At 43.3% G+C, this 27,901-nt stretch overlaps 1 protein-coding gene, 1 long non-coding RNA gene and 1 other non-coding gene across 3 annotated transcripts in view; 2 read left to right on the top strand and 1 right to left on the bottom strand.

Moving 5' to 3' along the window:
- The window catches only part of LOC134731908 (uncharacterized), an 85,875-nt gene extending 58,730 nt beyond the window's left edge, over window positions 1-27,145 (bottom strand). The window contains exon 1 of the long non-coding RNA XR_010114623.1: window positions 26,839-27,145. This is a non-coding gene — a long non-coding RNA (uncharacterized lncRNA). The remainder of the gene's footprint in view (window positions 1-26,838) is intronic.
- Window positions 160-19,285, top strand: TOMM20 (translocase of outer mitochondrial membrane 20). The gene is made up of 5 exons (XM_055233956.2): window positions 160-542; window positions 6,643-6,689; window positions 9,136-9,217; window positions 14,764-14,906; window positions 16,531-19,285. Exons 1-5 carry the CDS (start codon window positions 422-424, stop codon window positions 16,573-16,575), a joined length of 438 nt encoding a protein of 145 aa, XP_055089931.1. The 5' UTR covers window positions 160-421; the 3' UTR covers window positions 16,576-19,285.
- LOC129459082 (small nucleolar RNA SNORA14) lies at window positions 1,228-1,362 on the top strand. The gene has a single exon (XR_008649890.1). It is a non-coding gene; the product is annotated as a small nucleolar RNA SNORA14 (small nucleolar RNA).
- Window positions 27,146-27,901: the final 756 nt, after the last annotated feature.

Genomic DNA, 27,901 nt, shown 5'->3' with positions numbered 1-27,901 from the left:
TCGCAGTCTGGGACCCTGCATCTTTGTATGCCATAAACAAGGCTGTCAGCTAGTCTTCTGAGTACGCGCACGCCAGCAACGCGGCTGCCTCATTACAGCATGGTCGGCGGATATGAAAAAAAGTCCGCGGTCACGTGCAAACTCCCGCCTCCAGTGCGCACACCCAGCGGCGCACGGGCAACGCCGGCGTGGCCCACTGCGCAGGCGCAGGAGCCGCGCTCCGAGCTTCTGTTCAGGCACTGCCGCGGACGACCTCGAGGCCCTTAGTTGACTGGGACCGGAAGTGGCGTGTGCTTGGCCTTTCCGTGTTCCTGGCCCGCGGCCGTCGGGTGTGAGCTACGCCGACCGCTCTGAGGGTTCGTGGCCCACCGCTCCTTCGCGGTGCCTGCCGCCACCGTCCGCGCCCAGCGTTGTAAAGAAGATGGTGGGTCGCAACAGCGCCATCGCCGCCGGTGTATGCGGGGCCCTTTTCATTGGGTACTGCATCTACTTCGACCGCAAAAGACGAAGTGACCCCAACTTCAAGAACAGGCTTCGAGAACGTGAGTGGGTCCTCTTTCCCCTGGCCGGGCCTGCTGCCTTCGGCCGCCGCCCTCCACAGGAGGGGTCCTTGTTTCCCAACAGCCTGTGGGCCGCGCAGGGCGACCGCGTGGTGCGGCCCTCAATAGGCTATTGCGCGGCCCTCAATAGGCTATGGCGCTGGCTGCGCCGCTCCGGGGGCTCTAGTGCCCCGCAGGAATTCCCTCCATTTTGGTGGAAGGATTTTTCCCGTTTTGTTTTCCCCAAACACTTTAGCCGTGGAAATGTACTCTTGATTTGTGTTACAATCTCAGGTGTGTGTGGCCTGGGGAGGAGGTTGTCTCTTTTTTTGTCGTTCATCTTTTTAAACCTCTACTTTTAACTAAAAAGTCGTGCATTTTTGTCGCGAATTTTAGTCTGAGGCTAAATCTGCATGCTCAGTGCAGTATCATTGTTGCATTCTGTTTTTTTGAGACGGAATCTCGCTCTGTCGCCCAGGCTGTAGTGCAGTGGCGCGATCTCGGCTCATTGCAACGTCCGCCTCCCGAGTTCAAGCGCTTCTCCTGCCTCAGCCTCCCCAGTAGCTGGGATTACAGGCGGCCGCCACCACGCCCGGCTGATTTTTTGTATTTAGTAGAGACGGGGTTTCACCATGTTGGTCTGACTAGTCTCGAACTCCTGACCTCAGATGATCCGCCTGGCTCATTGCTGCATTCTTAAACCCTCTTGGTAGCTTCGTTCTAAGTGCTTCCAAGATATGAGTGAATGCTATAGAAATTTCAGGGGAGTCCAAAGGGCTGCGCTTCTCCCGTGGCTCAGTCTTATTTCATACCTGCGACATCTTTTAAGAGAGGTCTACAGGAGGGGAATCGTGTCGTGAAAACCGTTGTGATCCACCTTGAATTATGGGAGAATCTTCATTCGTATCACCGAAGAGCAAATTTGTTGCAATAAGAAATATTTTTTGGCTTATCTTGGTTGTTCAGCCAAATTAGTTTTTGAAATTAAAATTGATACATAAGTTACTAAAGCCCAAGGTGTACAAAGAAGGGATTATTGTTTACTTAAGTAACAGTGGTTACGATTTAATTCAGCTATACTAAGTCATTTCAAGTGTTCAGTAGCCATGTGTGAGCAGTGACTGCAGCGCTGATCTTACTAGCACTTAGAATCAGACATCTAGTTCCAGCTTTCTTATGTTTTAGGAGGGAAGGGATATAGACATAATTTGATTTATGACTAGGCAGACTAATAGAATAGTGTTTTGGATTCAGACCCTGAATTTCTAGGGCCAGGTTAGCGGCATAATTTGGGGTTTCTGAATCCTAATTTCCGTAGTTGTAAAATCAGGTAATGCCACCTACCTCTCGTTGGTCTTGTGAAGATTGAGATGTTTGAATTGCCTCCCACTTTTCCTGACATAGGAAATGCTCCTCCGTAAATGCTGGTAGTCATTCTGCCTTCAGGTTATTGTCCTGTAGTTGCCAAAATGGGTGACAGGTGGGGATTTTGGTACAAATACGGAGTTATAAAGAAGGGATTAACCCTATCTTCCTTTGGAAACCCTGAAGTCCTGTTGCAGAAACAAGAACTATCATTTTAGACAAATGGAGGAATGTTATTTCAAAATAACCTCTCCATCATTTTCAATCTAAAATTGTTTTTTCTGGCCTTAGCAGCAGCCTAATGATTACAGTGAATTACTTAGCTGCAGCAGTAACTTTAGGCAAGTAACTTCAAGCTTTAGTTTTCCCTTTTTGTAAAATGGTATAGTGTAGAGTTTTAGTACTGTTCCTCACACATGGTAATTGATGAATGCTAGAGATTTTTTGTTGTTTGAGTCTCGCTCTGTCGCCCAGGCTCGAGTGCAGTGGGGTGATCTCGGATCATTGCAACCTCCACCTCCCAGGTTCAAGCAATTCTGCCTCAGCCTCCTGAGTAGCTGGGATTACAGGCGCATACCACCACGCCAGGCTAATTTTTGTATTTTTAGTAGAGACGGGGTTTCACCATATTGGCCAGGTTGGTCTCGAACTCCTGACTTAGTGATCTTCCCGTCTCAGCCTCCCAAAGTGCTGGGATTACAGGCGTGAGCCACTGCGTCCGGACGAGATATTTTTATGAGTAGAATTATTTTGTTGTTTGATGTTTTTGTTATCAAGTAAAATTTATTTAGAATAATCTTGCATTCTGTTTAAAGGTAATTGCGGCCGGGTGTGGTGGCTCAACGCTTGTAATCTCAGCACTTCGGGAGGCCGAGGTGGGCGGATCACCTCATGTCAGGAGTTCAAGACCAGCCTGGCCAGCATGGCGAAACCCCGTCTGTGCTAAAAATACAAAAATTAGCCAGGTGTGGTGGCGCACGCCTGTAGTCCCAGCTGCTTGGGAGGCTGAGGCAGAATTGCTGGAATGTGGAAGGCGGAGGTTGCAGTGAGGAGAGATTGCACCACTGCACTCCATCCTGGGGACAGAGCAAGACTCTGTCTCCAAAATATACGTGTGTGTGTGTGTGTGTGTGTGTGTGTGTGTGTAGACTTCGGGAGGCCAAGGTGGGCAGATCACGAGGTCAGGAGATCGAGACCAGCCTGGTCAACATGGTGAAACCACGTCTCTACTAAAAATAAAAAAATTAGCTGGGCGTGGTGGCACCCAACTGTAGTCCCAGCTACTTGGGAGGCTGAGGCAGGAAGATCGCTTGAACCTGGGAGGCTGAGGTTGCAGTGAGCCGAGATGGCTCCACTCCAGCCTGGGGACAGAGAGAGACTTGGTCTCCAAAAAAAAAAAAAAAAAAAAAGTGCAATTGTGTGACTGGCTGATTTTTAAAACTTTAGGGGTATTTTGCCTTTGTGGAATGAAACTCTGTTCAGTTAATTTTGAGTTTTAAAAATTAATTGTTTTTTAAATTTTGAGTTCTTCTAGTCTTATTTCCAATAGAATATTTACATCTGCAATAAAAGAGCAGTTTCTCACATAAGGCATGTAGCTCATTGGCTTTCTTTTTCGTTAAGAAGAGAGGCTTAGGCGGCTGGGTGCGGTGGCTCATGCCTGTGAACCCAGCACTTTGGGAGGCCGAGGCGGGCGGATCACAAGGTCAGGAGCAAGACCATCCTGGCTAACATGGTGAAACGCCGTCTCTATTAAAAAATAGAAAAACTTAGCCGGGCGTGGTGGCGGGTTCCTGTAGGAGGCTGAGGCAGGAGAATGGCATGAACTCGGGAGGTGGGGCTTACGGTGAGCCGAGATCACGCCGCTGCACTCCAGCTTGGGCGACAGAGCGAGACTCCGTCTCAAAAAGAAAAAAAATAAAAAGAGAGCCTTACATTGTTTAAAATGAGGCTTGAGGTTAAATTTGGGATCCTAATGTATTTAGACTTTTTGTCACCTGTTAGCAAAAGCAGAGTATCAGGATCCTTGAAGCATAGTTTTTATCATTCTAAATTATGAGTAAATGAAATGTAATTGCCAAATTACAATGCCATCTGCAGGTGCATTTCACTTATATGGGACGGATAAAATGACACATTAAAAATATATTAAGCATCTTATTTAAATGAATAAATCTTGGAAACATTGAGTCAAGGCTTGATTTTGCTCATTGTTAAATTTCTTCATGGTTTTTCAGTTGATTACATCTGTCCCTTTATCACAGAGATACTGCATTATACTATATCTGAAAATATGTTAATGTAACAAGTTAATTGTATCATGAAACTAAAGCCAGAATTTTAATCTTATTGCTAAAAATGTAAAGCAACTAAGTGATCTTAAAATTTGGTAGCTCTATCAGTTATGTATTCAGTGGCAATCACACACTCCTCCCCACCTCATTAAATAACTTATGACTAAGTTTCGCTTTCCTGGGTTTCATTATCAGTTTTGTCATTTTCCCTAAATTCTGGTTTAGCAAATTGTATGTCTCACATACAGTTGATCCCACAAACTTGGCACGTTCATTTCTGAGGTGCCTTTTGTTTTGATGGTAATAACATCTTTACTTCTCCACACTGTTAACTATAGAGGCAGAAGAGAGTCATGTTTCAAGTCCAAAAGCCTGGGTTTGAGTTGCCATTCCACCAGTAAGTAATTGTGACCTTAGTACATTTTCTTATCTGGAAAATGGGGATGATAATAGTACCTGGTTTTTTGTTTTTTTGTTTTTGTTTGAGACGGAGTCTCGCTCTGTGGCCCAGGCTGGAGCGCAGTAGCGCTATCTCAGCTCACTGCAACCTCCACCTCCCAGGTTCAAGTGATCCTCTTGCTACAGCCTCTCGAGTAGCTAGGACTACAGGCGCCTGCCACCATACCTAGCTGATTTTTTGTATTTTAGTAGAGACAATTTCACTGTATCAACCAGGCTGGTCTCGAACTCCTGACCTCCAGTGATCTGCCCGCCTTGGCCTCCCAAAGTGCTGAGATTACAGGCGTGAGCCACCATACCCAGCTGTACCTCTTTTAATGTTGTGAGGATTAAATAGGCTAATAAACATTTAGAACAGTGTCTGGCATGTAGCATCTAAAACTTAGTGCTTACATCCAAGTGTTCCTTGTCTTCATGTCCAGATCCTTTGAAGTCTTCCATTTGTTTTCACATTTTACTACGCTCCCTCCAGTCCAGGTTCCAGTGTAGACCACGATATTTAGCAGTTAGATATTGTTATCTGGTATCACTCATTATTTTCTGCCTTAAGAGAACAAAAAACCATAAGCAAATGGAGGGTCGAATTATGTCCTTTGTCCTTTTTCCCCACTGTTAGTTGTGCTGTGATGAACACTTAGGTAAGGTACTTAGAAAAATTAGTCTTCAGATTAATACATAAGATCAACTTTAATGCGTATTTTTTCTGTTCAAATGGCTAGAATTGTATTTAAGCCTCACAGTGGTAGCACTCTATTATGGGAGATGAGTGGGTATCTGATGCTGGTGTGATGAAATCCAGTTTATGAGGGTTGACTAAGAAAAGGTACCCTGACCATGGTAAATGAACCTTCTGTCTGCAGGTAGGCAGACCTCTTTTTTGAGACAGAGTGTCACTCTGTCGCCCAGGCTGAAGTGCAGTGGCACAATCTCTGCTCCCTGCAGCCTCCGCCTCCCAGGTTCAAGTGATTCTCCTGCCTCAGCCTCCCGAGTAGCTGGGACTACAGGCATCCGCCACCATGCCTGGCTAATTTTTGTATTTTTAGTAGAGATGGGGTTTCACTATGTTGGCCAGGCTGGTCTTGAACTCCTGACCTTGTGATCTGCCTGGCTCAGCCTCCTAAAGTGCTGGGATTACAAGCATGAGCCACTGTGCCTGGCCCTCAGACCTCTTTAGTCATGCATTGAAGCTTGGATTTGTAGAGTGCTTTAAGTAAGGTTTTCGGAGGACATGTGCTTGTTTCGTGGCTTTTCTCATTGTAGTCCTGTAAGGTTAGACCTTATCTTGGGAGAGTGAGAGATTTGCCTAAGATCACCCAGCTAATAAGTATTAGCTAGGAAGTATTGGAGCCTTACATTTTCTTAACTATGTCCGTAGTTACTCTCTATGTCATTGGTAGTTTTTAGTGATTATCACTTTAGGTGTAGTCCTGCCTCAGTATCCTTGAGTGATTGGTTCCAGGCCTCCCCTGGATACCAAATTCTGATGATGCTCAAGTACCTTTAAGTGGTATAGTATTTTCCTGTAACCACCATATGCCTCCTGTACACTTTAGATTCTTTCTTTCATTTAAGAATGCCAGTTTGCAGCATTCAGTAAAGATATAATCTGGCATATTTCAGTAATAAAACTCCCTAATACTAGTGGCCTAATTCTTGCCCCGTTACATATCCTGTGTTGGTTGGAAGGGGGGACTTGATCTGCTTATTGTAATTACTTTAGAAGTCCAGCTGTTGGAGCTATCTCCATCTTGTGAATTGCTAGATCTGCCCCAAAGGGAAGGAGAACGCTCCAGTGCAGTGTCGCATTGCCTACAGCTCATTGACCAGAACTAGTCATATGGCCTTGACAGATCACAGGGAGGGATAGATTCCTAGAGTTAGAAATGTTTTGCAAATGGAATTAATGACTGCCACAGCAATTATAATTCTTTTGATTCCAATTTTTATAATGACAAAATGTAAATAGAACTTTGCATTTCTTGTAGGAAGAAAGAAACAGAAGCTTGCCAAGGAGAGAGCTGGGCTTTCCAAGGTAATAGTCTGGTTTCTGTTTAAATTATATATTTTGTAGAAATATTATTTTAAAATCTGTAATTGGAAATGTAATTAAAATGTAATTGGGAAAAGCTAGTTGATACTGGACATTGCTTTTTTATTTCAAAATACAGCTTATTTTTAGGAGTAGGTGAATAACGTAGTTCCACTGACAGTTACCGAGTCCTTCATTATTTCTTTTGCTGACCATAACAACAAACAGCTTACTGTATGAACAATAATTAAGGAACAAGATGAGGGCCTCAAGACATTTGCACCAAAAGATGAAAAGTTCCTAATCAGCTGCTTCAAAATGATACAATATTACACTTAAGATTTTATTTCTTTACTCCAACTTCCTTTAAAAGAGCCATGGGTTATTTCAAAAATTATTCAAGATTATTCAAGCCCACTGATCCAGAATCCCACTGCCCTGACAAATTTTTGCCTTGTTGCAGTACACAGTTCTGGATGTAAAACTTGTAATTTATTTTTTCTTTTCATAGATCCTGAGTTCTTGATTATTTTTAATGACTACGTAGGTTTATCTGCTTGGTAAAAAATATTCTGTGGCATGTGTAATTAAGTAAATGTTAATCATTGTGCGTGCAGCTTTTCCTTTTTATTGAGATGAGTTCTATTGTCTGGGTTCTTAGGACTTGGATTACTGGATCATTAGTGATTCTTTTTAAAGCAAGTTGAGACAAGGAAAAATTAAGTTAACCAGTATATTTTGTTATTTTGAAACAGTTGTGTAAACACAGCTAGTTGACTGGACATGGTAATAGGGAAGTGAAAATGGGAGGGAACTACTTTGTTGTTCTAGTAGGATCAGACTACCTTTCTGAAGTGTGTAATATGTTTATTATGCTTTTGGTAACTGACGTTTCTAAGGGATAGGAAAATAGATTGAGACATGCACCAGTATGTATTTTTAGATTCAGAAATAGAATTATTGCTACATGCTGGGATAGTGCGTGAAAGATATCTCCACTTTCAGAAATTTAAATTGTTTCACTTGTGTTGGCTAGGCTAATAAGAACATGTACAGTGTAATTCAAGGACCAAAAACTTGCACTAATAGAAGTTTAGGTTTTCTCTCTCTTTTTTTTTTTGAGATGGAGTCTCACTCTGTCACCAGGCTGGAGTGCAGTGGCGTGTTCTTGGCTCACTGCAACCTCTGCCTCGCAGGTTCAAGCAATTCTCCTGCCTCAGCCTCCTGAGCAGTTGGGGCTACAGGTGTGTGGCACCATGCCCAGCTAATTTTTGTATTTTTGTAGAGATGGGGTTTCACCGTGTTGGCCAGCATGGCCTCGATCTCTTGACCTTGTGATCTGCCCGCCTTGGCCTCTCAGTGTGCTGGGATTGCAGGCATGAGCCACCGCACCCAGCTACTGAAGTTTAGGTTTTCAAATAAAAATGGCCTCTTTTTTTTTTTTTTTTTTGTTCGAGACAGGGTCTCACCCTGTCACCCAGGCTGGGGTGCAGTAGTGGTGCAGTCACAGCTCACTGCAGCCTCGACCTCATGAGTTCAAGCAATCCTACCTTAGCCTCCCTAGTAGCTGGACTATAGGCATGCACCACCATGCCTAGCTAATCTTTTTATTTTTTTGTAGAGAGGCTGAGGTAGGAGGATCACTTGAGCCTGAGAGGTGAAGGCACTGAGCTGTGATCACACTACTGCACTACAGCCTGGGCGACAAAGTGAGACCTTGTCTCAAAAAACAGTCTTTTAGATGCATGTAAAATGTAGGCTGGGCACGGTGGCTCATACCTGTAATCCTAGCACTTTGGGAGGCCGAGGCGGGTGGATCATCTGAGGTCAGGAGTTTGAGACCAGCCTGGCCAACATTGCGAAACCCTATCTCTACTAAAAATACAAAAATTAGCTGGGCATGGTGGCGGGTGCTTGTAATCTCAGCTACCTGGGAGGCTGAGGCAGGAGAATCGCTTGAATCTGGGAGGTGGAAGTTGCAGTGAGCTGGGATTGTGCCACTGCACTCCAGCCTGGGTGACAGAATGAGACTCTGTCTCAAAAAAACAAAAACAAGAACAAAACAAAAAACAAAAACCACAAAATAAATCTGTATAAAATAATGTTGAATCATAAGGACAAATTGCTTACAGTTGTATAAAAATCTACAATAATGGCATCTGAAAATATTGTAAAGTGCATAGACGGTATAGATTTTGGATTCTTTTCTCTTTACATTCGAGTTAGAGCTAAGAATTATTCAACTACAAACTCAAGTTTTTTCTTTTATTCATTTGAATGTAGATGAACTCTTACTTCCTACAAGTGTTGTTCAGGAGTAAAGTTCTTCTATCAGTTTTTTTAGAATGAGTGATTTGGTTTTTTGTTGTTTTATTTTTATTGATATCTGTGTATTGGTTATATCCCCTGGCATAATTGTGGTGTCAATTATTAAATATTTTATTTCCAGTTACCTGACCTTAAAGATGCTGAAGCTGTTCAGAAGTTCTTCCTTGAAGAAATACAGCTTGGTGAAGAGTTACTAGCTCAAGGTAATAGTCATTGAAAAGCTAAGGAACTGGGTAGAATTTTTCTCACTGATAGAAATTTATAATGATAAGGGGCTTTGTTTGTGTAATTTGGCTATTAGAAAAGGTACTCCAAATATCTCAAGACAAGTTTTTAGGCACTTAATAATTGGAAGATTATTTTGTGTAAGACTGGCTCTAGAAAGAAATATTCCTTGTGGGATATTGTTGTCCATAATATATTTTAAGTGAGTTTTAGGTTTTCTTGCTATATCATATGATGGAGAAGATAGTAAGTTTTTACAAATGAGGTTCTCTTACTCTGAAGTAGTTCCTAATGTATAGCCATAGTGCGATATGTAAATAGTAACTGAAGGAATATGAGCTAGGAATATACTCCTCAACTCCTTCATCTAATCTTCAGATCTTTTCCAGTATTTATAGGAAGCAATGGCTAATGTAAGGTCCCAGAGAAGGTTAATTTACCTAATCAAGGTCACACGGTGAGTTCATGACCCCTTATTTCAGAACCAACTTGTTATCTGATCCAGAATTTAGCCTTTTCATTACATTGTACTTCATTTATTTCATCAACAGTGCTAAGAAGTTTGTAAAAAATATTCTATCTTTAAAGTTCAGCTATGAAATTGAAATTATCAAATTGACAAACGTGAGAACCATAATTTACTCAGTAATCTCAAAAGTAGATTTGAAGTAGTTGCTATCATTATTAAAGCTGCTATCAAGTATTTTTAAATTCTGATTGCTATATCAATAGATTTAGATAGAATTGAACTATATGATGTGGGGCATTTGTGTGTGAATGAGTTTGTTTTGTTGTTTCTTTTATGGGGAGAGTTTAATTCATTTAAAATGGTGGTAACTAACTTTTATCATGTCTCCCCTTTGCCAAGAAATACTTTTTTGATATCAATAGAATTGCTCAATTAATTTGACCTAAAGAGTCACAGTACTCAAATTGCCAGCAGACTGGGAAGGGTTAAAAATCAGTGAGTAGGGACAGGCATGGTGGCTCATTCCTATAATCCCAGCACTTTGGGGAGCGGAGGCAGGAGGATTGCTGGAAGCCAGGAGTTCGAGACCAGCATCGATAACAAAAGTGAGATCCTCATCTCTACAGTAAATGAGAAAATAAACCAGGTGCGGTAGTATGCACCTGTAGCCAGCTACTCGCAGACTGAAGTAGGAGGATACCTTGAACCCAGGAGTTTGAGGCTCTAGTGAGCTGTGATGGCGCCACTGCATTTCAGCCTGGGCAACAGAATGATATGCTGTCTCTTAAGAACTGTATACATAAAATCTAACTGCAGAGGAGTACAAGATAGGCACCAATCAGGAAACATTTCCAGGTCTCCTACAGGCATCACACTGCAATTTCTCCATCAATCTGAGAGAGAGGACCCAGGCATTGGGGAAAGGGAAAGCATTCCTCCTCAGTGCTAAAGCAGTGCTGCATACTGAGTTGCTCTGCTCCTTGCATCATGTAACACTGGGTTTGATCTTCCTATGCTGATAGATGGATTTTATGATATTCTCGATGCTGTTGTATTAACAAAAGATACCACTTACGATCTGGCTGTCCAGTCAGCAAAAGTTGTAGCAACATCCACTTTGCACAAGAAGGGAGCTCAAAATGACAAGATCACTGCAATTGAGGTTGTGTCAATGTATCTTCTTCAGCATTTTGCTAAATCTGCAGATACGGTAATCAACAGTGCTAGTTCAGAAGAGATTTAATTGTGGTATGTATTCAGAAGCAGGAACTGACTTAGCCAATCTTTTGATTAATTCTAAACTGACCATCAGTGGATCACTGTGCAGCCCTGGGTCGGATCTCTTGTGATGGGTATCACTACATCATATTTCAATACCTGGGAAAGGAATTGGCCAAGCAGATCAAGATGGTGCCTGCAAACCCAGATGACAATGACCTACACAATTGGAGTATCCTGAAACATTGTGTAGATGGGACAATCATAGTCCTCACATTGTCAGTGGAGATTGACCTGTTTCTGATGATGGTCAAGAGGTTAGGAAAGCTCTTGGAAACCTTTACTTATACTCAGGTGCCATCAGATACCCTGCAGTACTCAAAATTTTACCAAAAATGTTTCTCAGTCTTTCCACAGCAGCCAATTGGTAGAACAAAAAACATATACCAGATTTAAGAGCCTGGAAAGAACACCAGAGTGACTATCCTGATTATCGTGATACCCAGGCTTGCCGTCAGCTGACAGGGTCAAGTGCATCGGATATGATGGTAGAGATATTCCCTAAGACATACTTAATATCCTCAGCTTGCTGGGGAAAAATTAGTAAGGTTGATCTGAAACTGTTTTCTCCCTTTTTTTTTTTTTTTTTTTTTGAAGTGGAGTTTTACTCTGTCACCCAGAGTGCAGTGGGTGGAGTGCAGTGGCGTGATCTCGGCTCACTGCAACCTCTGCCTCCCAGGTTCAAGCGATTCTCCTGCCTGAGCCTCATGAGTAGCTTGGATTATAGGCATGCGCCACCAAGCCCGGCTAATTTTTTCCTATTTTTGGTAGAGAGGAGGTTTCACCATGTTGGTCAGGCTAGTCTCAAACTCCTGACCTCAAGTGATCCGCCTGCCTTGGCTTCCCAAAGTGCTGGGATTACGGGTGTGAGCCACTGCGCCTGGTCCATTCTTACTCTTTAAGATCAGTTTCCTATGAATTTATATCATGGAAAATTGTTTGATAAATAAAAAGAATCTAGTAAAAAATGGTCTTAATGGTATTAAAAACTGGAAAAGGTCTGCGGTGTTTTGTTTTGTTTTGTTTTTGAGACGGCGTCTCATTCTGTTGCCCAGGCTGGAGTGCAATGGCACAATCTCAGCTCACTGCAACTTCCACCTCCCGGGTTCAAGCGAGGGTTCAAGCAATTCTTGTGCCTCAGCCTCCCAATTAGCTGGGATTACAGGCGTGCACCACCAGGCCCAGCTAATTTTTTTTTTTTTTTTTAGATGGAGTCTCATTGTTTTGCCAGGCTGGAGTGCAGTGGCACGATCTTGGCTCACTGCAACCCCCGCCTCCCAGATTCAAGTGATTCTCCTGCCTCAGCCTCCTGAGTAGCTGGGACTATAGGCACGTGCTACCATGCCCAGCTAATTTTTGTATTTTTAGTAGAGACCGGGTTTCACCATGTTGGCCAGGATGGTCTTGATATCTTGACCTCGTGATCCACCCACCTCAGCCTCCCGAAGTGCTGGGATTACAGGTGTGAACCACCACACCCTGGCCTAATTTTTGTATTTTTAGTAGAGACGGGAGTTTGACCATGTTGGCCAGGCTGGTCTTGAACTGACCTCAGGTGATCCACCCACCTCGGCTTCCCTAAGTGCTGGGATTACAGGTGTGAGCCGCCGCTCCTGTTCAGTTCTGAGATTTACCTTACTTGCATGCTAACACGTTAGTTTGCCCCAATTTCATGGATGCTGGCGAAAGACATGAGACCACTGGGCTGGAGACAAAGGACAGCTCGTTATTCACTGCAGTAATAGTAACAAGGGTATTGGCATTTGCACTGGTTTCCCAAGCCGCAGTTCCTATGGCAATGCAGAAAGGGGACACATGTACATGTAGTGGGTTGCATATAGGAGAGGAGGCCTGAATTTAAGGATCCTGAATTTCTTTTTTTTTTTTTTTTTGAAACGGAGTCTCTCTCTTTCACCCAGGCTGGAGTGCAGTGGCGCGATCTCGGCTCACTGCAGGCTCCGCCCCCCGGGGTTCACGCCATTCTCCTGCCTCAGCCTCCCGAGTAACTGGGACTACAGGCGCCCACCACCTCGCCCGGCTAATTTTTTGTATTTTTAGTAGAGACGGGGTTTCACTGTGTTAGCCAGGATGGTCTCGATCTCCTGACCTCGTGAGGATCCTGAATTTCTTATAATGGGCAGTAAACATGTGTGCGCTTTTCCCTACACATAGGTAATGTTGCAAACCTGCCTTTGCTCCAGAGGGAGGCAGTTTGTATTCTGAGGCTGTTCACTGTACAAATATTCTTGAAAAGACAGTTTGGAGCAAAGGCAGTAAATATCTGCTCAGAAGTGCAGGAATGTGAGAGACTTGAGGTGAATTATTCTTCTACTTGTATTGTTACTATTTTTTAATTTTTATTTATTTATTTTTGAGATGGAGTGTTGCTCTGTCACCCAGGCTGGAGTGCAGTGGTGCAATCTTGGCTCACTGCAACTTCGCCTCCCGGGTTCAAGCAGTTCTCCTGCCTTGGCCTCCCAGGTAGCTGGGATTACAGGCACGTGCCACCACGCCCTGCTGATTTTTGTATTTTTAGTAGAGGTGGGGTTTCACCATGTCGGTCAGGCTGGTCTTGAACTCCTGACCTTGTGATCCACCCGCCTTGGCCTCCCAAAGTGCTAGGATTACAGGCATGAGCCACCGCGCCCGGCAAATATATCTAATGGAGTTATTTTTATGTAAGGCACATTAAAATATTTTAATGGGAACCTCTTATACAGAAGAGTGCTTAATTTAAAATATTTAATAGCATAGTTTTGCTCAAATAATTTGGGACAGTTTTTGGAGTTTGATTTAAAGTGGGATTAGGGCCGAGTGCAGTGGCTCATGCCTGTAATCCTAGCACATTGGGAGGTGGAGGCAGGAGGATTACTTGAGTCCAGGAGTTTGAGACCAGGCTGAGCAACATAGTGAGACCCGTTTCTACAAAAAAAAAAAAAAAAAATTAGCAAAATTAGCCCGGTGTGGTGGTGCACACCTATGGTCCTAGCTACTTGGGAGGTTGAGGTGGGAGGATTGCTTGAGCCCAGGAGGCTGAGGCTGCAGTCACCCAAGATTGTACCATTGTACTCCAGCCTGGGTGGCAGAGGGTGATCGTGTCTCAAAAAATAAATAAAATGGAGTTAACTTTTAAGGACAAGGAGCACATAGCAGATACTTATTTATTGAATTAAGTGAACTTTGAAAAACTGTAAGCCTTAAGTGTTTTTTTTTTCTTTCAAACAATGTGTCTATTGAAGGATATTTATAGATAAAATAAGCCCTCCCACTCAGAGTTAATCATGGCTTTATTTCTCCTGTCATATTTCATTAGTATGACCATTTTTCCTACTAGTATCACTTAAAAATTTTTTTTTCTTCCCATATGATACTGTTCAAATAGTACAAAGACTTGGCTTAATGTGAAATTGGGTCTTCTTTCCACCCCAGTCCCCAGTCTTGTAGTTCTGTGTTACAGAAAAGTACTATTCGATTGTTAGCAATTGTCTCATATAGTCTTTCAGAAATATTCCAAGTATGTAAATAGTAATATACTTTGACATTTTTATATGTTGATTTCCCCCTTATGTGTTTGAAACACTTCCATATGAGTACATGTAATCTGACTCATTCTTGTTAGTGGCTTCATAATAGTTATATGAATGCATTATAGGTTATTTCCAGTATTTTACTTGCATAGTGTTTTTGGTCGGCATCATTTGGAGATAGTGTGTAAAGTTAATTTTGACAAAGGCCAAGGCTTTTCAGGTTACGTGTAATTTTATGTAAATCTTACAGGTGAATATGAGAAGGGCGTAGACCATCTGACAAATGCAATTGCTGTGTGTGGACAGCCACAGCAGTTACTGCAGGTCCTACAGCAAACTCTTCCACCACCAGTGTTCCAGATGCTTCTGACTAAGCTCCCAACAATTAGTCAGGTAAGGAATTGGAATGTTACGACATAAAAGTGAGTAGGATTTAGAATTGGATGATTAGGGACATTTTAAAATGAGCCTAGTGAACATGATGAAATAAACTTATTTGTATAATGAAAACAATACGGGAGATGTCAGCGCTTGACATTTTCCTCTCTGATGGGAAACATCCAGATGACTGCCCAGATCTAGTGATTGTGCCCTGGAGGTGGATCAGAAAGTGTGTGTCTTATCACTAAGTCTCAGGTCTTAGTAGTCAACTGTCCAAATTCAGGTCACTCTTGGCTACTTTCTACAAGTAGCTTTCTGCCTGCTTTTCCAGGAGTCCATGCCTTCAGTTAGGTGATCTGACAAAGGAGCCTAGATAGCTATAGCCTAGTCATTAGGGCGTTCAGGAGCATGGATTCCCTCTGACTCACTTATGTAAAGGCTCAGTGCGTCTGCTGCTGCTGAGGTGCGCTTTGAGTTTGGAGCTATTTGACAACATCCCCAAATCCCTACTCAAAAATGCAAAATAGCACTAATATACTGTAAAAGATTAACTTATGTATAAATTAGGAGTTAACGAAAATGCTTTCTGTTCATTTTGAGTTCTTTTCAAGGAGCCCAAATGAATCTGCTTTTTGGAATAGTGTGTCTGTTACATGTGTTGATTTCCCCAGTTGGTGTGATTAAAACAGTGAATGATGATAGGAAGTATTTACAGAACTTTATAGTTAGTAACTGACTGGTTAATTTTTCAAACTGATTTTTACTCAACTGAATTAGAAAAGGACTGGAAAGAAAGTAAAGGTCCCAGTGATTTGAGGGAACAAGTTGGACAATCAAGGACTTTGTCTAAATTGGTTTTATTTAGACTAATGTTCTAGAGGATTCATACTGGAATCATTGGTTTAATATTATGCTATTTGAAAGGCAGCATAGTATAGTACTTTTGGAAAATTGGCCTGAGGGTGATGTCTTTTGGAATATTTGTGAATTCACTATGAAGCCTACCTTAAAAATGACCTCCTTCACTCAATTATCAGTGTTCTTGGTTTGCCTGGGAGTGAAAAGAGATCTTAAATTCTTTTTGGTTTTAGTTACATAATTGACTGATGTAATATGTAATGATGGCTGGACACAGTGTCTCATGCCCTATAATCGTAGCACTCACTTGAGCTCAGGAGTTGAAGGCCACCCTGGGCAACATGATAAAACCCTGTCTCCACCAAAAATAAAAAAAAAATTAGCCGGCCCTGGTGGCATGAGTCTGTGGTTCCAGCTACTCAGGAGGCTGAGGTGGGGGAGGATCGCTTGAGCCCAGGAGGCAGAGGTTGCAGTGAGCCGAGACTGTGCTACTGCACTCCAGCCTGGGTGACAGAGGCCCCCTCTGAGTTAAAAATATATATAATGTAATGCTCTGCCTCCTTTGATAACTTGACTTTTGAAATGGGACTGTCAGTAGTATGATCATTGTTTTCTTGGATGCTGACAGCGTGTAAAGTGTTACATTTTGAATTAAATGTCAGAATGGGTGAACTTTACTAAGATTCGACTCTTTGAATAAAAAGAGCATTTTATGTTGAAGTTAGAATCCTGATTAAATGCTTATGACACTTTAAAAAATTATTTTTTTTTCTTTCAGAGAATTGTAAGTGCTCAGAGCTTGGCTGAAGATGATGTGGAATGAGAAACAAATGTCAATATAATAAAATCTCAGTTAAAAATATTTTAAAAATTCTTGGTAGTTGAGCAGCTCTGGGGGAATAAGGGCAAATATGCTTGTTATGAACTACACTGAAATCTACCAAAGTTACTGTTTACTTTGTGTAGATCCACTTGTCTATTTTATTTATTTTTCCCAGTGAAAAGTGTATTTTGATAGAGAACTTTTCATTCTATAAATACACTATGAGTTACTAAAATGTCATGGATTTTGTTTATTCCTGAAACATAGTTAAACTGTACATATGACATGGCTTATGTTAAAAATACCCAGTGCTCAGTTTTGAAAGATAGGCAAAAAAAAAAAAAAAATAGGAGAAACTGAAGAATGTACAGTTTTTTAGGGGGCACATTTTGCTGTAAATCTGGAAATTTGATTTGTGTTTGTGAAAACTGAGCATTAAAGGTTTCGATTGGTGATTTCTTTCCATTTAATCTCTGAGACGTAAATATGTGAGGTGTGCTGCTGTGCTGGGTTAACAGCTTCCTTCCCTTTCTTTGTATCAGTCTTGAAATGTTCTGTTTAAATCAGCAGGCTTAATGTGTTCTGGGTATTTATCTCTTTGTATTTTAAATATATGTAGTTGCAAATAGCACCAGGAATTAGATCTCTGTACACCTCTAATCTAGCCTTGTGAGCTTCGCCAGTTACTGTGTGCTCACTTTCCCTCCATTTGTTACATGAGAGAATGCGTCTGCTGATCACTGAAGTGTCCCTTTTAGCTTCTGATTCATTGGGTTCCGTTGGGCATCTTTAAATCCACCTTAACCCAAGGAATGTATGTGGGCAACCAGGCCCTGCATTTTTTTATATTCTGAATTTTGCATGCTTGCCTGACTTAGTATTTCTGAATTGATCTTTTTTTAATGGTATAACTATCTTGATTTTCACTGAAATTATATGGTTCTGTCACTACTCTGTAAATTAATCTGAAACTTTTAAGGTAACTGGGATGATCTGCTTGTAAAAATGTTTGTTGCCTTTTGCTTTTATCTCCAATGTACCTCCTTAATCCTACTTCAACTTGATTAATTTATCTTGTTAAACGATGAGAGTAAGTTGCAACCTTGTGACTGAAGACTTGCAAAGAGTGGAGCAGGTGGGACCTCTTATTCTCAAACAGTGACATATTCTCTGTAGTCACAGTTTCAGAACTGAGTAAGGATCCTTGGTACTTGGTGGCATCTGTTGAACTGAGGAGCATTTCTCATTGTAAAGATTGCCGTTGTTCTGTCTAAAAGTCTCTGGAGAAATCCCAAAGACTTTTCCTATGTACTAGGCATTTTATTTTGATTGACTTACAAACTCTTCTTAATCATTATTAATCTCGGGTTTTTTGTGTTGTAGTGGAAGGAGAAACAGTTCTAGTTTCTGCCTCTGATTAGCCGCACAGCCTTGAACAAATCACATTTCATCTTTGAACTTACCTCTACTGTTAGACTAGGCGGCTCACATTTGAGGACTTTTCTCGGGCATCTTGAGGGTTTGTGATCCTGAACCCTTAAACAGTGCTTTTTTATTACACAGGATGCTTTTTTGGGGGGATGACCAGTACAAACATGCCAGTTAGTTTTACTAGTGGGATCCCAAATCCAAAGCAGTGTAGTGGTGATTGGTCAGTGACTAACCAGGCAGCTAAGAAGTCTTAGGCAGCAGCCCAGACACGTATAGAGGGGCAGTTAGAGGGAGAACGGGGATGAGAAAGGGAGCAAGGGGCAGACAGCTCAGCAAGGAAAGAATGGTCTCAGAAAAAGGAGGGCTGGCTGGAGGAGTGAGGGGCAGCTTAAGTTTGGGGAGGGTAGAAACGCCATTTCCTTGGGAACTGGAGTGAAGTATGAGCTGGGTGTCACTTGGCTCTGAACATACTGGCTTTGCTGTAATGCTTGAAAAGGCAGTGGTATCTTCATTTTACAGTTCATTAACCCAAGTACATTTTCTTATTAAATGACAACTTTGGTGCTTTAAAATGAGGTACCACTTTTTAAAGCTAGCTGTGTCGAGTTAAAGAAAAAAATCAGCACTTTTTTCTCCCAGAAATGTAATTGCCAAACATTATCCGTTCCCATCTTAAGTTTTACAAGGTGATAGAATCAGCTTGTTGTAGTGATGCTGGCCAAATGGTGCTCAGCAGGTGAGAACGAAAAAACCCCAGATTTCAGTGAACTAATACACAGCTGGAGCGTTTCCGTGTGCTAATGTTGCACACTTACTAAAAACAAACTGGAAATGGAAAATAGTGTATTAGTGCAACAGTTGACATGCTTCTTTGGACAAAGATACATTGTTCCACAATTTGTACTTAAAAGCGAAAGAACATTTACAACATAGACTTACTGGCCATAGCAGTGCTGTCCTGTTAACTGATAATTAGAACTTAGGTTCACATTTATGTAAAGTGTGTAAAACCTAGTAGAGTGTGCATAGTAGGCACTCAGTAAATGTTTGGTTCCTTTTGCCCTCAGTAAGTTTATTTTACCATCCTCCCGCCTGCCATTCTGACTTTATTAAATCAACCTGTGGACCAGAGTGTTAATGAGACGTTATTGCAGAAGAGATTGAGAAAATTGGTATATCATGCAGATAACATACAAACTCTTTTTGTAACGTAAAAAATGCAGTTTTATTATTGCTTGTGCCTCAACGTTTAAGTGAATATTAAAGGGCTTGGCGAAAACTTTGGCTTGGTGTATGTTTGGAGAAGTGAACTCTGCGGAATTTATTGAGTCTAACGCTGTGGGTTTTTTGTTGTTAACGTCTTTGAGGATGTCTAGGGCTGCAGGCTTCTCTGCCAGGAGAATGCACATTTGCCTCAGATTCCAGGTGAAGAAAATCCCTGTGGTAGTGTCAGCGCCCGAGGGCTTCCGGGTGGTGGTGGGCCCAGCTTCAGGAGATAGCAGTCACCTGGGAGGCCCGTTAAAACAGATTCGTGAGAGGAGCTCAGTGGTGATGTTGCTGATGTGCGAAACATGAAGCCTTGTTAGAGAAACTAGCTGTGTTAAGGTTACAGAATATGTACGTTAGCACTGTAAAAAGCGGCTAATTGGTAGCAGAATGCTCTGGCTGAGAATACGTTGTATTCTACATCACTGATAATGATCTGAAGTGTACAAGTCATCAGTATCAGATCTATGAGAGTTTTTGTAATTTTGCTCTATAAAATTCTCTTTGCCCCCTCCAAAGTTATTATATTAATAGTAAAAGTAATGCTTTGGAGAGGGTGGAAAGGGGTATGCCCTAGCCTCCTCAGCTCCTGCCACAAACTGCCCAGGTAAGCAGGACCTGAGTGTGTTGGAAAGGCTGAGTTGAAGAGCAGATTGACACAGGAGGGCTGGAATGAACTTTGGCTAGAGCAGGTGTGTCCAATCTTTTGGCTTTCCTGGGCCACACTGGAGGAAGAAATTGTCTTCAGCCACACATAAAATACACTTAACACAATAGCTGATGAGCTAAAAAAAAAAAAAAAAAAAAAAAAATCGCAGAAAAATACCATGGTGTTTTAAGAAAGCTTTTAAGTTTGTATTGGGCCACATTCAAAGCTGCCCTGAACCACAGGTTAGACAAGCTTGGGCTAGAACCAGAGGCCATGGGAGACAGGACTCAAGGCAGGGAGTTTGGCCTCTGCCAGAACTCCTTAAGCCAGGTGCCATGCTCACCTGTAATCCCAGCACTTTGGGTAGGCCAAGGGGTGGGAGGGTCACCTGAGGCTAGGAGTTCCAGAACTTCTTTGGTAGCATAGAAGACTTGTCTGTATTTTTTAGTCTCTATTGCCCAGGCTGGAATGCCTCTCAGGTTCAAGCGATTCTCATGCCTCAGCCTCCCAAACAGCTGGGGTTACAGGCATGCGCCACCACACCCAGCTAATTTTTGTATTTTTCATAGAGACGGGTTTCGCCATGTTGGCCAGGCTGGTCTCGAACTCCTGGCCTCAAGTGATCCACCCTCCTCAGCCTTTTAAAGTGTTGGGATTATAGGCGTGAGCCACCCTGCCCGGCCAGAAGACCCCGTCTCAACAAAAATGTGGAAAAATTGGCTGGATGTAGGGCACACCTGTAGTCATAGCTACTCACGAGGCTGAGGTGGGAAGATTGCTTGGGCCCAGGACTTCGAGGCTGCAGTGAGGTGTGATAGCATCACTATACTCTAGCCCAGGCAACAGAGTGAGACCCTGTCTCATTAAGAGAAAGACAAACTTGCTCCTCTTTCAGCCCAGCCAAAAGATCCTGTTTTATCTAGAAGCTTCCCCTGGTGTCTCCACTCTTCCTGGGTGATTTCTCCCTCTCTGCCTTCAGCAGCCACCTGTAGCTGATGACTTCCTCCTGTCCCACTTCTTTCCAGCCTCACTGCCACTCTTTTAGGTAACCTAGAGTTATTGCAGGTCTCATCGCCAATCCACTCAGCTGCCTGAGGAATTGATCTGAAACATCATGTCCCTTGTATGGCATCGGAGGCCCTCATAATCTGGCCTGATTAACTCCGATCTCACCTCATGTGCCATCCTTCCCTCAAATGTGCCATCCTTCCCTCAAATGTGCCATCCTTCCCTCAAATGTGCCATCCTTCCCTCAAATGTGCCATCCTTCCCTCAAATGTGCCATCCTTCCCTCAAATGTGCCATCCTTCCCTCAAATGTGTCATCCTTCCCTCAAATGTGCCTTCCTCTTCAGCTATCCTCCTGCGGGGCTCCCTATGCCTTGGGCACTGTGCTTATCACCCCACATAGCTGGATAAACAAAATAGTCCCTGATTTTACCATCTCATTGAGAGAGTCTTAATGTAGCTGGTCCAGGTCCAGGGTTCTGTGCCCCATGTTGGAGGTGCTAGGATCTCCATTCCTGGGATATTCCTATGGCATTTACCAATGTCTACTGTCACTTCCTGGTGACTTGTCCATCTTTCCCACTAGACAGCTCCCAAGACTTGTCTTACTTACCATCAGATTCCCCAGCATAGAGCATCATTAAATGCTTGGTAAATAATGAATGGAAATCCAAATGAACAGGAATGGGATTTTTTCACCACAAAATTTAAAAGATTCTTTGGGATTACACATGCCAGGTAAGTGGAAGGAAAGAAACATTGTGAGGAGTAATCTATTTTAAAACTCACTTAACTCGGTTATTAGAAATAGTGTAAGTTTGAGAACAGGAGAAGGGAAGGGATCTATTTAGCTTTCTACATATTTCTTGATAGCCTCCTAACCTAACAACAAAATGCCAAAAAAAGCAAACCTGGCAGCCATTGAAGAGCATTCATAAAGGTTTTTTTTTTTTGAGACAGTCTACTCTGTCACCCAGGCTGGAGTGCAGTGGCACAACCTTGGCTCACTGCAACCTCCTCCTCCCGGGTTCAAGCGATTCTCCTGCTTCAGCCTCCCGAGTAGCCGCGATTACAGGCGTGCACCACCATGCCCGGTTAATTTCTTTTGTATTTTTAGTAGAGACGGGGTTTCTCCATGTTGGACAGGCTGCTCTCAAACTCAAAAAAAAAAAAAAAAAATCCTGAGATGGCCTTTTAGAAAAAACCCAAAAACATAATTTAGAGTCATTTTGAACCACCCTTTCATGGAAACTTGCCAAATACAGGGGTGACTTAGGTGTCATAGTTCATCATTTAAGGGTGCTCTGTGGCCCCATCTATACCCTGCTTTTCCCAAACTTTTTAAAAGAGAGGATTGTTTTGTTTCTTAGCTTTCCCTTGAGCTAGATGAACTACAGACCCACAGTCCAGGTTGGCAGCTTGTTCAGAACTTTGACGACTTGGAATTTAGTCTACTTTCACAGGTGACAGATTTTTAAAATTCACTTATATTCAGAAAAAGAGGCCAGGCACAGTGGCTCATGCCTTTAATCCCAGCAGTTTGGGAGGCTGAGGTGGGCGGATCACCTGATGTCAGGAGTTTGAGACCAGCCTGTCCAACATGGTGAAACCCCGTCTCTACTAATAATACAAAAATTAGCTGGGCGTGGTGGCACATGCCTGTAATCCCAGCTACTCGGGAAGCTGAGGCAGGAGAATTGTTTGAACCTGGGAGGTGGAGGTTGCAGTGAGCCATTGCACTCCAGCCTGGGTGACAAGAATGAAACTCTCCAAAAACAAAACAATACAAAAAAAAAAAAAAGATGCTGGCTAAAATAACCATGTCTTTACCAAATGTTAGATGGCAGAAGACAAGACTTTCCAAATCTTTAGCTTCTCAGATACTGTGTTAGACATTCTTAGCTCAATTTAAACACTAAATAAAAAAATTTAGGAGTGACTAGTGTGAATAATAGCTATTGTGGCTTGAATTCTGACTCATTTGCTGACTGACTTTGGGTAATTAATTACTTGGTTATTTGATTACTTAGAACTGTTTTGTTTTTTTTGAGACGGAGTTTTGCCCTGTTGCCCAGTCTGGAGTGCAGTGGTGCGATCTTGGCTCACTGCAACATCAGCCTCCCAGCTTCAAGCAATTCTCCTGTCTCAGCCTCCGAAGTGGCTGCAACTACAGGCATGTGCCACCATGTACAAATACATTTTTGTATTTTTAGTAGAGACAGGGTTTCATCATGTTGGTGAGGCTGGCTTTGAACTCACAACCTCAAGTGATCTGCCCTTGGTCTCCTAAAGTGATGGGATTACAGGCATGAGCCACTGCCCCTGGCTTTTTTTTTTTTTTTTTTTCTTTTTTTTTTGAGACAGAGTCTCGCTCTCTTGCTCTGTCGCCCAGGCTGGAGTGCAGTGGCAGGATCTCGGCTCACTGCAAGCTCCGCCTCCTGGGTTCACGCCATTCTCCTGCTTCAGCCTCCTGAGTAGCTGGGATTACAGGCACCCGCCATCACGCCCGGCTAATTTTTTTTTTTTGTATTTTTTAGTAGAGACGGGGTTTCACCGTGTTAGCCAGGATGGTCTCGATCTCCTGACCTTGTGATCCGCCCACCTCGGCCTCCCAAAGTGCAGGGATTACAGGCGTGAGCCACCGCGCCCGGCCTTTTTTTTTTTTTTTTTTTTTTTTTAACTGTTTTTGTTCACTGCTGTATCCTCAGCACACAGAATGGTTTGTAACACGAGATAGACACCTCAGTAAAACCCAGATGAGGGCTGGTATTGGTAAAACCTGTCAGACTGTTGCATTTGAAAACGAAACAAAAACATCGGTTCCAGGGCACTAACCAACATGAAATACCGTAAGTGTACATCTCGGTCATGGTTTACTCCCCACCCACAGCCTCCCTCTCCCACGGCGGAGAAACAATAGTGAATAGTTTCCTTCTCAGAGAGACTTGAGGTATGTGATAAAAGACAAGTCCAAGAAACAGTGAAGCCAGCTTTGCAGACATCAGCCCTAGAACCAACAGTATTATTTCCCAGTGCAAATGATAATTACTCTGACCTACGCATCAAGAAAAAGCATCTCTGATCGATTTTCAGAAGAGGCTGGGTTGGTGTAATTATAGTTAATAATAATCTACGAAGCTGTTGCCCCTGACACACACTCTTGAGTTGTCAGCCTCAGACTTCCATTTCTAGCACCTGTAAGCTGGTCATGTTGTGTGCCTTGTAATGTGTCACCATGAAACGAAAGAGAAGTACCAGGTGAGCTCGCTCTCTCTGTGTATATATACGTGTGTGTGTGTGTGTGTGTGTGTACGCCTTGCCTGAAAATGATTTAAAGCTACTAACCGGGCCCCATGGAAATTCAGTCTCATTGTATAGGGCTCCAGGCACCTGAGGTACTGGACACTACACCAGGTTTTGGGTTTTTTGAGATAAAAAATCAGCAAAGTATATGTAAAGTAGCATTTCTTACAAAAATAGATTCCTCTCTTCTCTCAACATGGCATCAGTTTTTTTCAACATATTGGCAAAGTGGATCCATCCACGGTTCTGAGTCCTGGCTGTGCGTCCGATCGCCTTTGTCAGCTGGGGGAAGACTCAGGGTGACTCGAGCCAGGAGGACCGCGGAGTGGACAGCTGGTACCGCGCGCTCACCTTTCCCTTGTTCTAAACGGGGCTGGAGAAATTCACAGGATTTGCTCTGTCTGCACCGCGTGCGCTGTGAGCGTTTTCATCAGGGCAGCAGCAGGCGCGAAGGAGCGCGCTGGCGCCCTCTGGCGGCGATGCTCGGGGGCGTCCGCGCCGTGCCTGTCCCCCCGGCCTCCAGGAGCCTCCAGCCCCAGCGCAAACTGTGATTCTGCCAGTTACAGCGATCATCATAGCGAAATGAAAATGCTCCGATTAGTTGTTTAGAAATAAAGCCGTTCCTCCTGGAAGATGTGCCAGGATGACATTTTGTGAAGTCATGTTTCCAGTCTTCGTGAATGAAAATTCTAGATGGGAACCTACCAGACAGGAGAAGATAATTGAAAAGGATAGTTGAAAGGACTTCTGACTTGTCCAAGAAGAGACGCAATTCCAGGTTAATCTTCAGAGTGAGTCAAAGCAACGTTAAGTATGAACTTTTTCTACGAAAGGCAAAGAATAAAATATGGCAGAGGGTTTCTTCAACTCCTTACCTTCCCAGTTCTGTAGAATCACCTTACAAAAATAGAGGGGCAGCTGTGGGGTGGCGGAAAGAACACGGTTTTTAGAAGCAGGGGCTTGGGGTTTGAGTTCTAAATGTGCCGCGTACTGGGGCACTTCTTTGAGGCTTAGGTGCCTCATTTCCAAAGGGCATGAGAATATCTTCTTTTTTCTTTTTTTATTTTTTTTCCTTTTTTTGAGACGAAATCTCGCTCTGTCGCCCAGGCTGGAGTGCAGTGGCATGATCTTGGCTCACTGCAAGCTCCGCCTCCCGGGTTCATGCCATTCTCCTGCCTCAGCCTCTGGAGTAGCTGGGACTACAGGCGCCCGCCACCAGGCCCGCCTAATTTTTTGTATTTTTAGTAGAGACGGGGTTTCACGGTGTTAGCCAGGATGGTCTAGATCTCCTGACCTCGTGATCCGCCTGCCTCTGCCTCCCAAAGTGCTGGGATTACAGGCGTGAGCCACCGCGCCCAGCTGAGAATATCTGCTTATAAGGAGAGTTCAGACTGGGCACCTGGGCTCACGCCTGTAATCCCAGCACTTTGGGAGGCAGAGGCGGGCAGATTGCTTGAGCCCAGGGGTTTGATACCTGCCTGGGCAACATAGGGAGACCCCATCTCTATGAAAAATTGAAAAAATTAGCTGAGCACAGTGGGGCGCTCCTGTAGTCCCAGCTACTCGGGACGCTGAAATGGGAAGATGGCTTTGATCCCAGGAGTCTGCAGGGAGCTATGCTCTTACCACTGCAATCCAGCCTGGGCATCAGAGTGAGACCTTGTCTCAAGAGACAAAAGAGTTCAAACTCCAACCACAACTGCCATGGACTATATCTGTGCCCATAGCCATTGCCTTCCCCCGTTACTGTGGATGACCTGTATGACCTGATCGCACTTCCCAGCCAGCTCCTGGGGTCCCATTCCATCTGGGCCATCGCGGATATTGCTCCAGCAATTCTTCCTCTCTCTTCCGCATCATCAATTTCACCTCTATAACTAGATATTTCCATTAGCACACAGACATGGTAGGATTTTTTCTATCTCAAAAAAAGCCTCTTGGCCCCACCTCCCCTGCGGGCAGCACTGATTTCTCTCCTCACTTACCTAGCAAAATGTCTCTACTGTCCATGCTCGCTGTCTCCACTTCTCCCATTCTCCCGTGATCAACTTCATTCAACTTGTGTTCCACCCATTCACTGGGGCTGCTTTTCCCGAGGAAGTCTATGGCCTCTATGGTGCTGAATTCTGGGATTGGTTCCCAAAGTACTGGGATTACAGGCGTGGAGTCTCTGAGCCCAGCCTGTTTGGGGAATTTTGAATGTGCCTGGATATTAGACAATGTTGAAAATCGCATTAATTGTATTATTTTTCATTGTGGTTCTATATGATTATGTTTCAATTGTGATTATGTATTAAAATAACCATTTTAGCCACACGTGGTGGCTCACGGTTGTAATCCCAGCACTTTGGGAAGCCAAGGTGGGTGGATCATGAGGTCAAGAGATCAAGACTATCCTGGCCAACATGGTGAAACCCCGTTTCTACTAAAAATACAAAATTTAGCTGGGTGTGGTGGCGCACGCCTGTAGTCCCAGCTACTCGGGAGGCTGAGGCAGGAGAATCACCTGAACCCAGGAGGTGGAGGTTGCAGTGAGCTGAGATCATGCCACTGCACTCCAGCCTAGGTGACAGCGAGACTCTGTCTCAAAAAAACAAAAACAAAAACCCATTTTATTTTTTTTTTTTTTTTTTTTTTTTTTTTTTTTTTTTGAGACGGAGTCTCGCTCTGTTGCCCAGGCTGGAGTGCAGTGGCGCGATCTCGGCTCACTGCAAGCTCCGGCTCCCGGGTTCACGCCATTCTCCTGCCTCAGCCTCCCGAGTAGCTGGGACTACAGGCGCCCGCCAACACGCCCGGCTAATTTTTTGTATTTTTAGTAGAGACGGGGTTTCACCGTGTTAGCCAGGATGGTCTCGATCTCCTGACCTCGTGATCCGCCCGCCTCGGCCTCCCAAAGTGCTGGGATTACAGGCTTGAGCCACCGCGCCCGGCCAAAAACCCATTTTATTATATATAATTTTTTTTATAATTTTTAAAATTTTTATATTTTATAATGTTTATAATTTTTTTATATACAGATACTGTATATAAAATTAACTTTAGGGGTAAATATCATAATGTCTACAATTTATTTTAAAATAATTCAGCACAGGTTGGGCACAGTGGCTCATGCCTATAATCCCAGCATTTTGGGAGGCCAAGGTGGGTGGATTACTTGAGGTCAGGAGTTCGAGACCAGCCTGGCCAAGAGGGCAAAACCCCGTCTCTACTACAAATACAAAAATTAGCCGGGCATGGTGGCGGGTGCCTGTAATCCCAGCTACTTGGGAGGCTGAGGCAGGAGAATCGCTTCAACCTGGGAAGTAGAGATTGCAGTGAGCTGAGATCGTGCCACTACATCCCCGCCTGGGTGCCAGAGCGAGACTCTGTCTCAAAAAAAAAACAACAACAACAAAAAACAAAAAAACTTCAGCACAGAAAGAAATACATTTTCATGCTCTTCCCTTAAAAAAAAAATACATGAAGCGAAACTGGCAATACATTAATAATTGTGGAATCGGGTGATGCATATAGAGGTGTTTGTTATACTACTCTACTTTTCTGTATGTTTGAATATCGTAGTAATTTAAAAGTATCTGGAAGTGCGCTCTGAGCTTTGGTGGAAAACCATTTGCAGGAGACTTTTATTTTTTATTTTTTTTGAGGTAGTCTCACTCATTGCCCAGGCTGG

The sequence above is a fragment of the Symphalangus syndactylus genome, chromosome 19, assembly GCF_028878055.3.
Source record: "Symphalangus syndactylus isolate Jambi chromosome 19, NHGRI_mSymSyn1-v2.1_pri, whole genome shotgun sequence".
Lineage (NCBI taxonomy): Eukaryota > Metazoa > Chordata > Mammalia > Primates > Hylobatidae > Symphalangus > Symphalangus syndactylus.
Note: the sequence above shows the minus strand (reverse complement) of the source record. Positions and strands in the feature narration are given on the sequence as shown.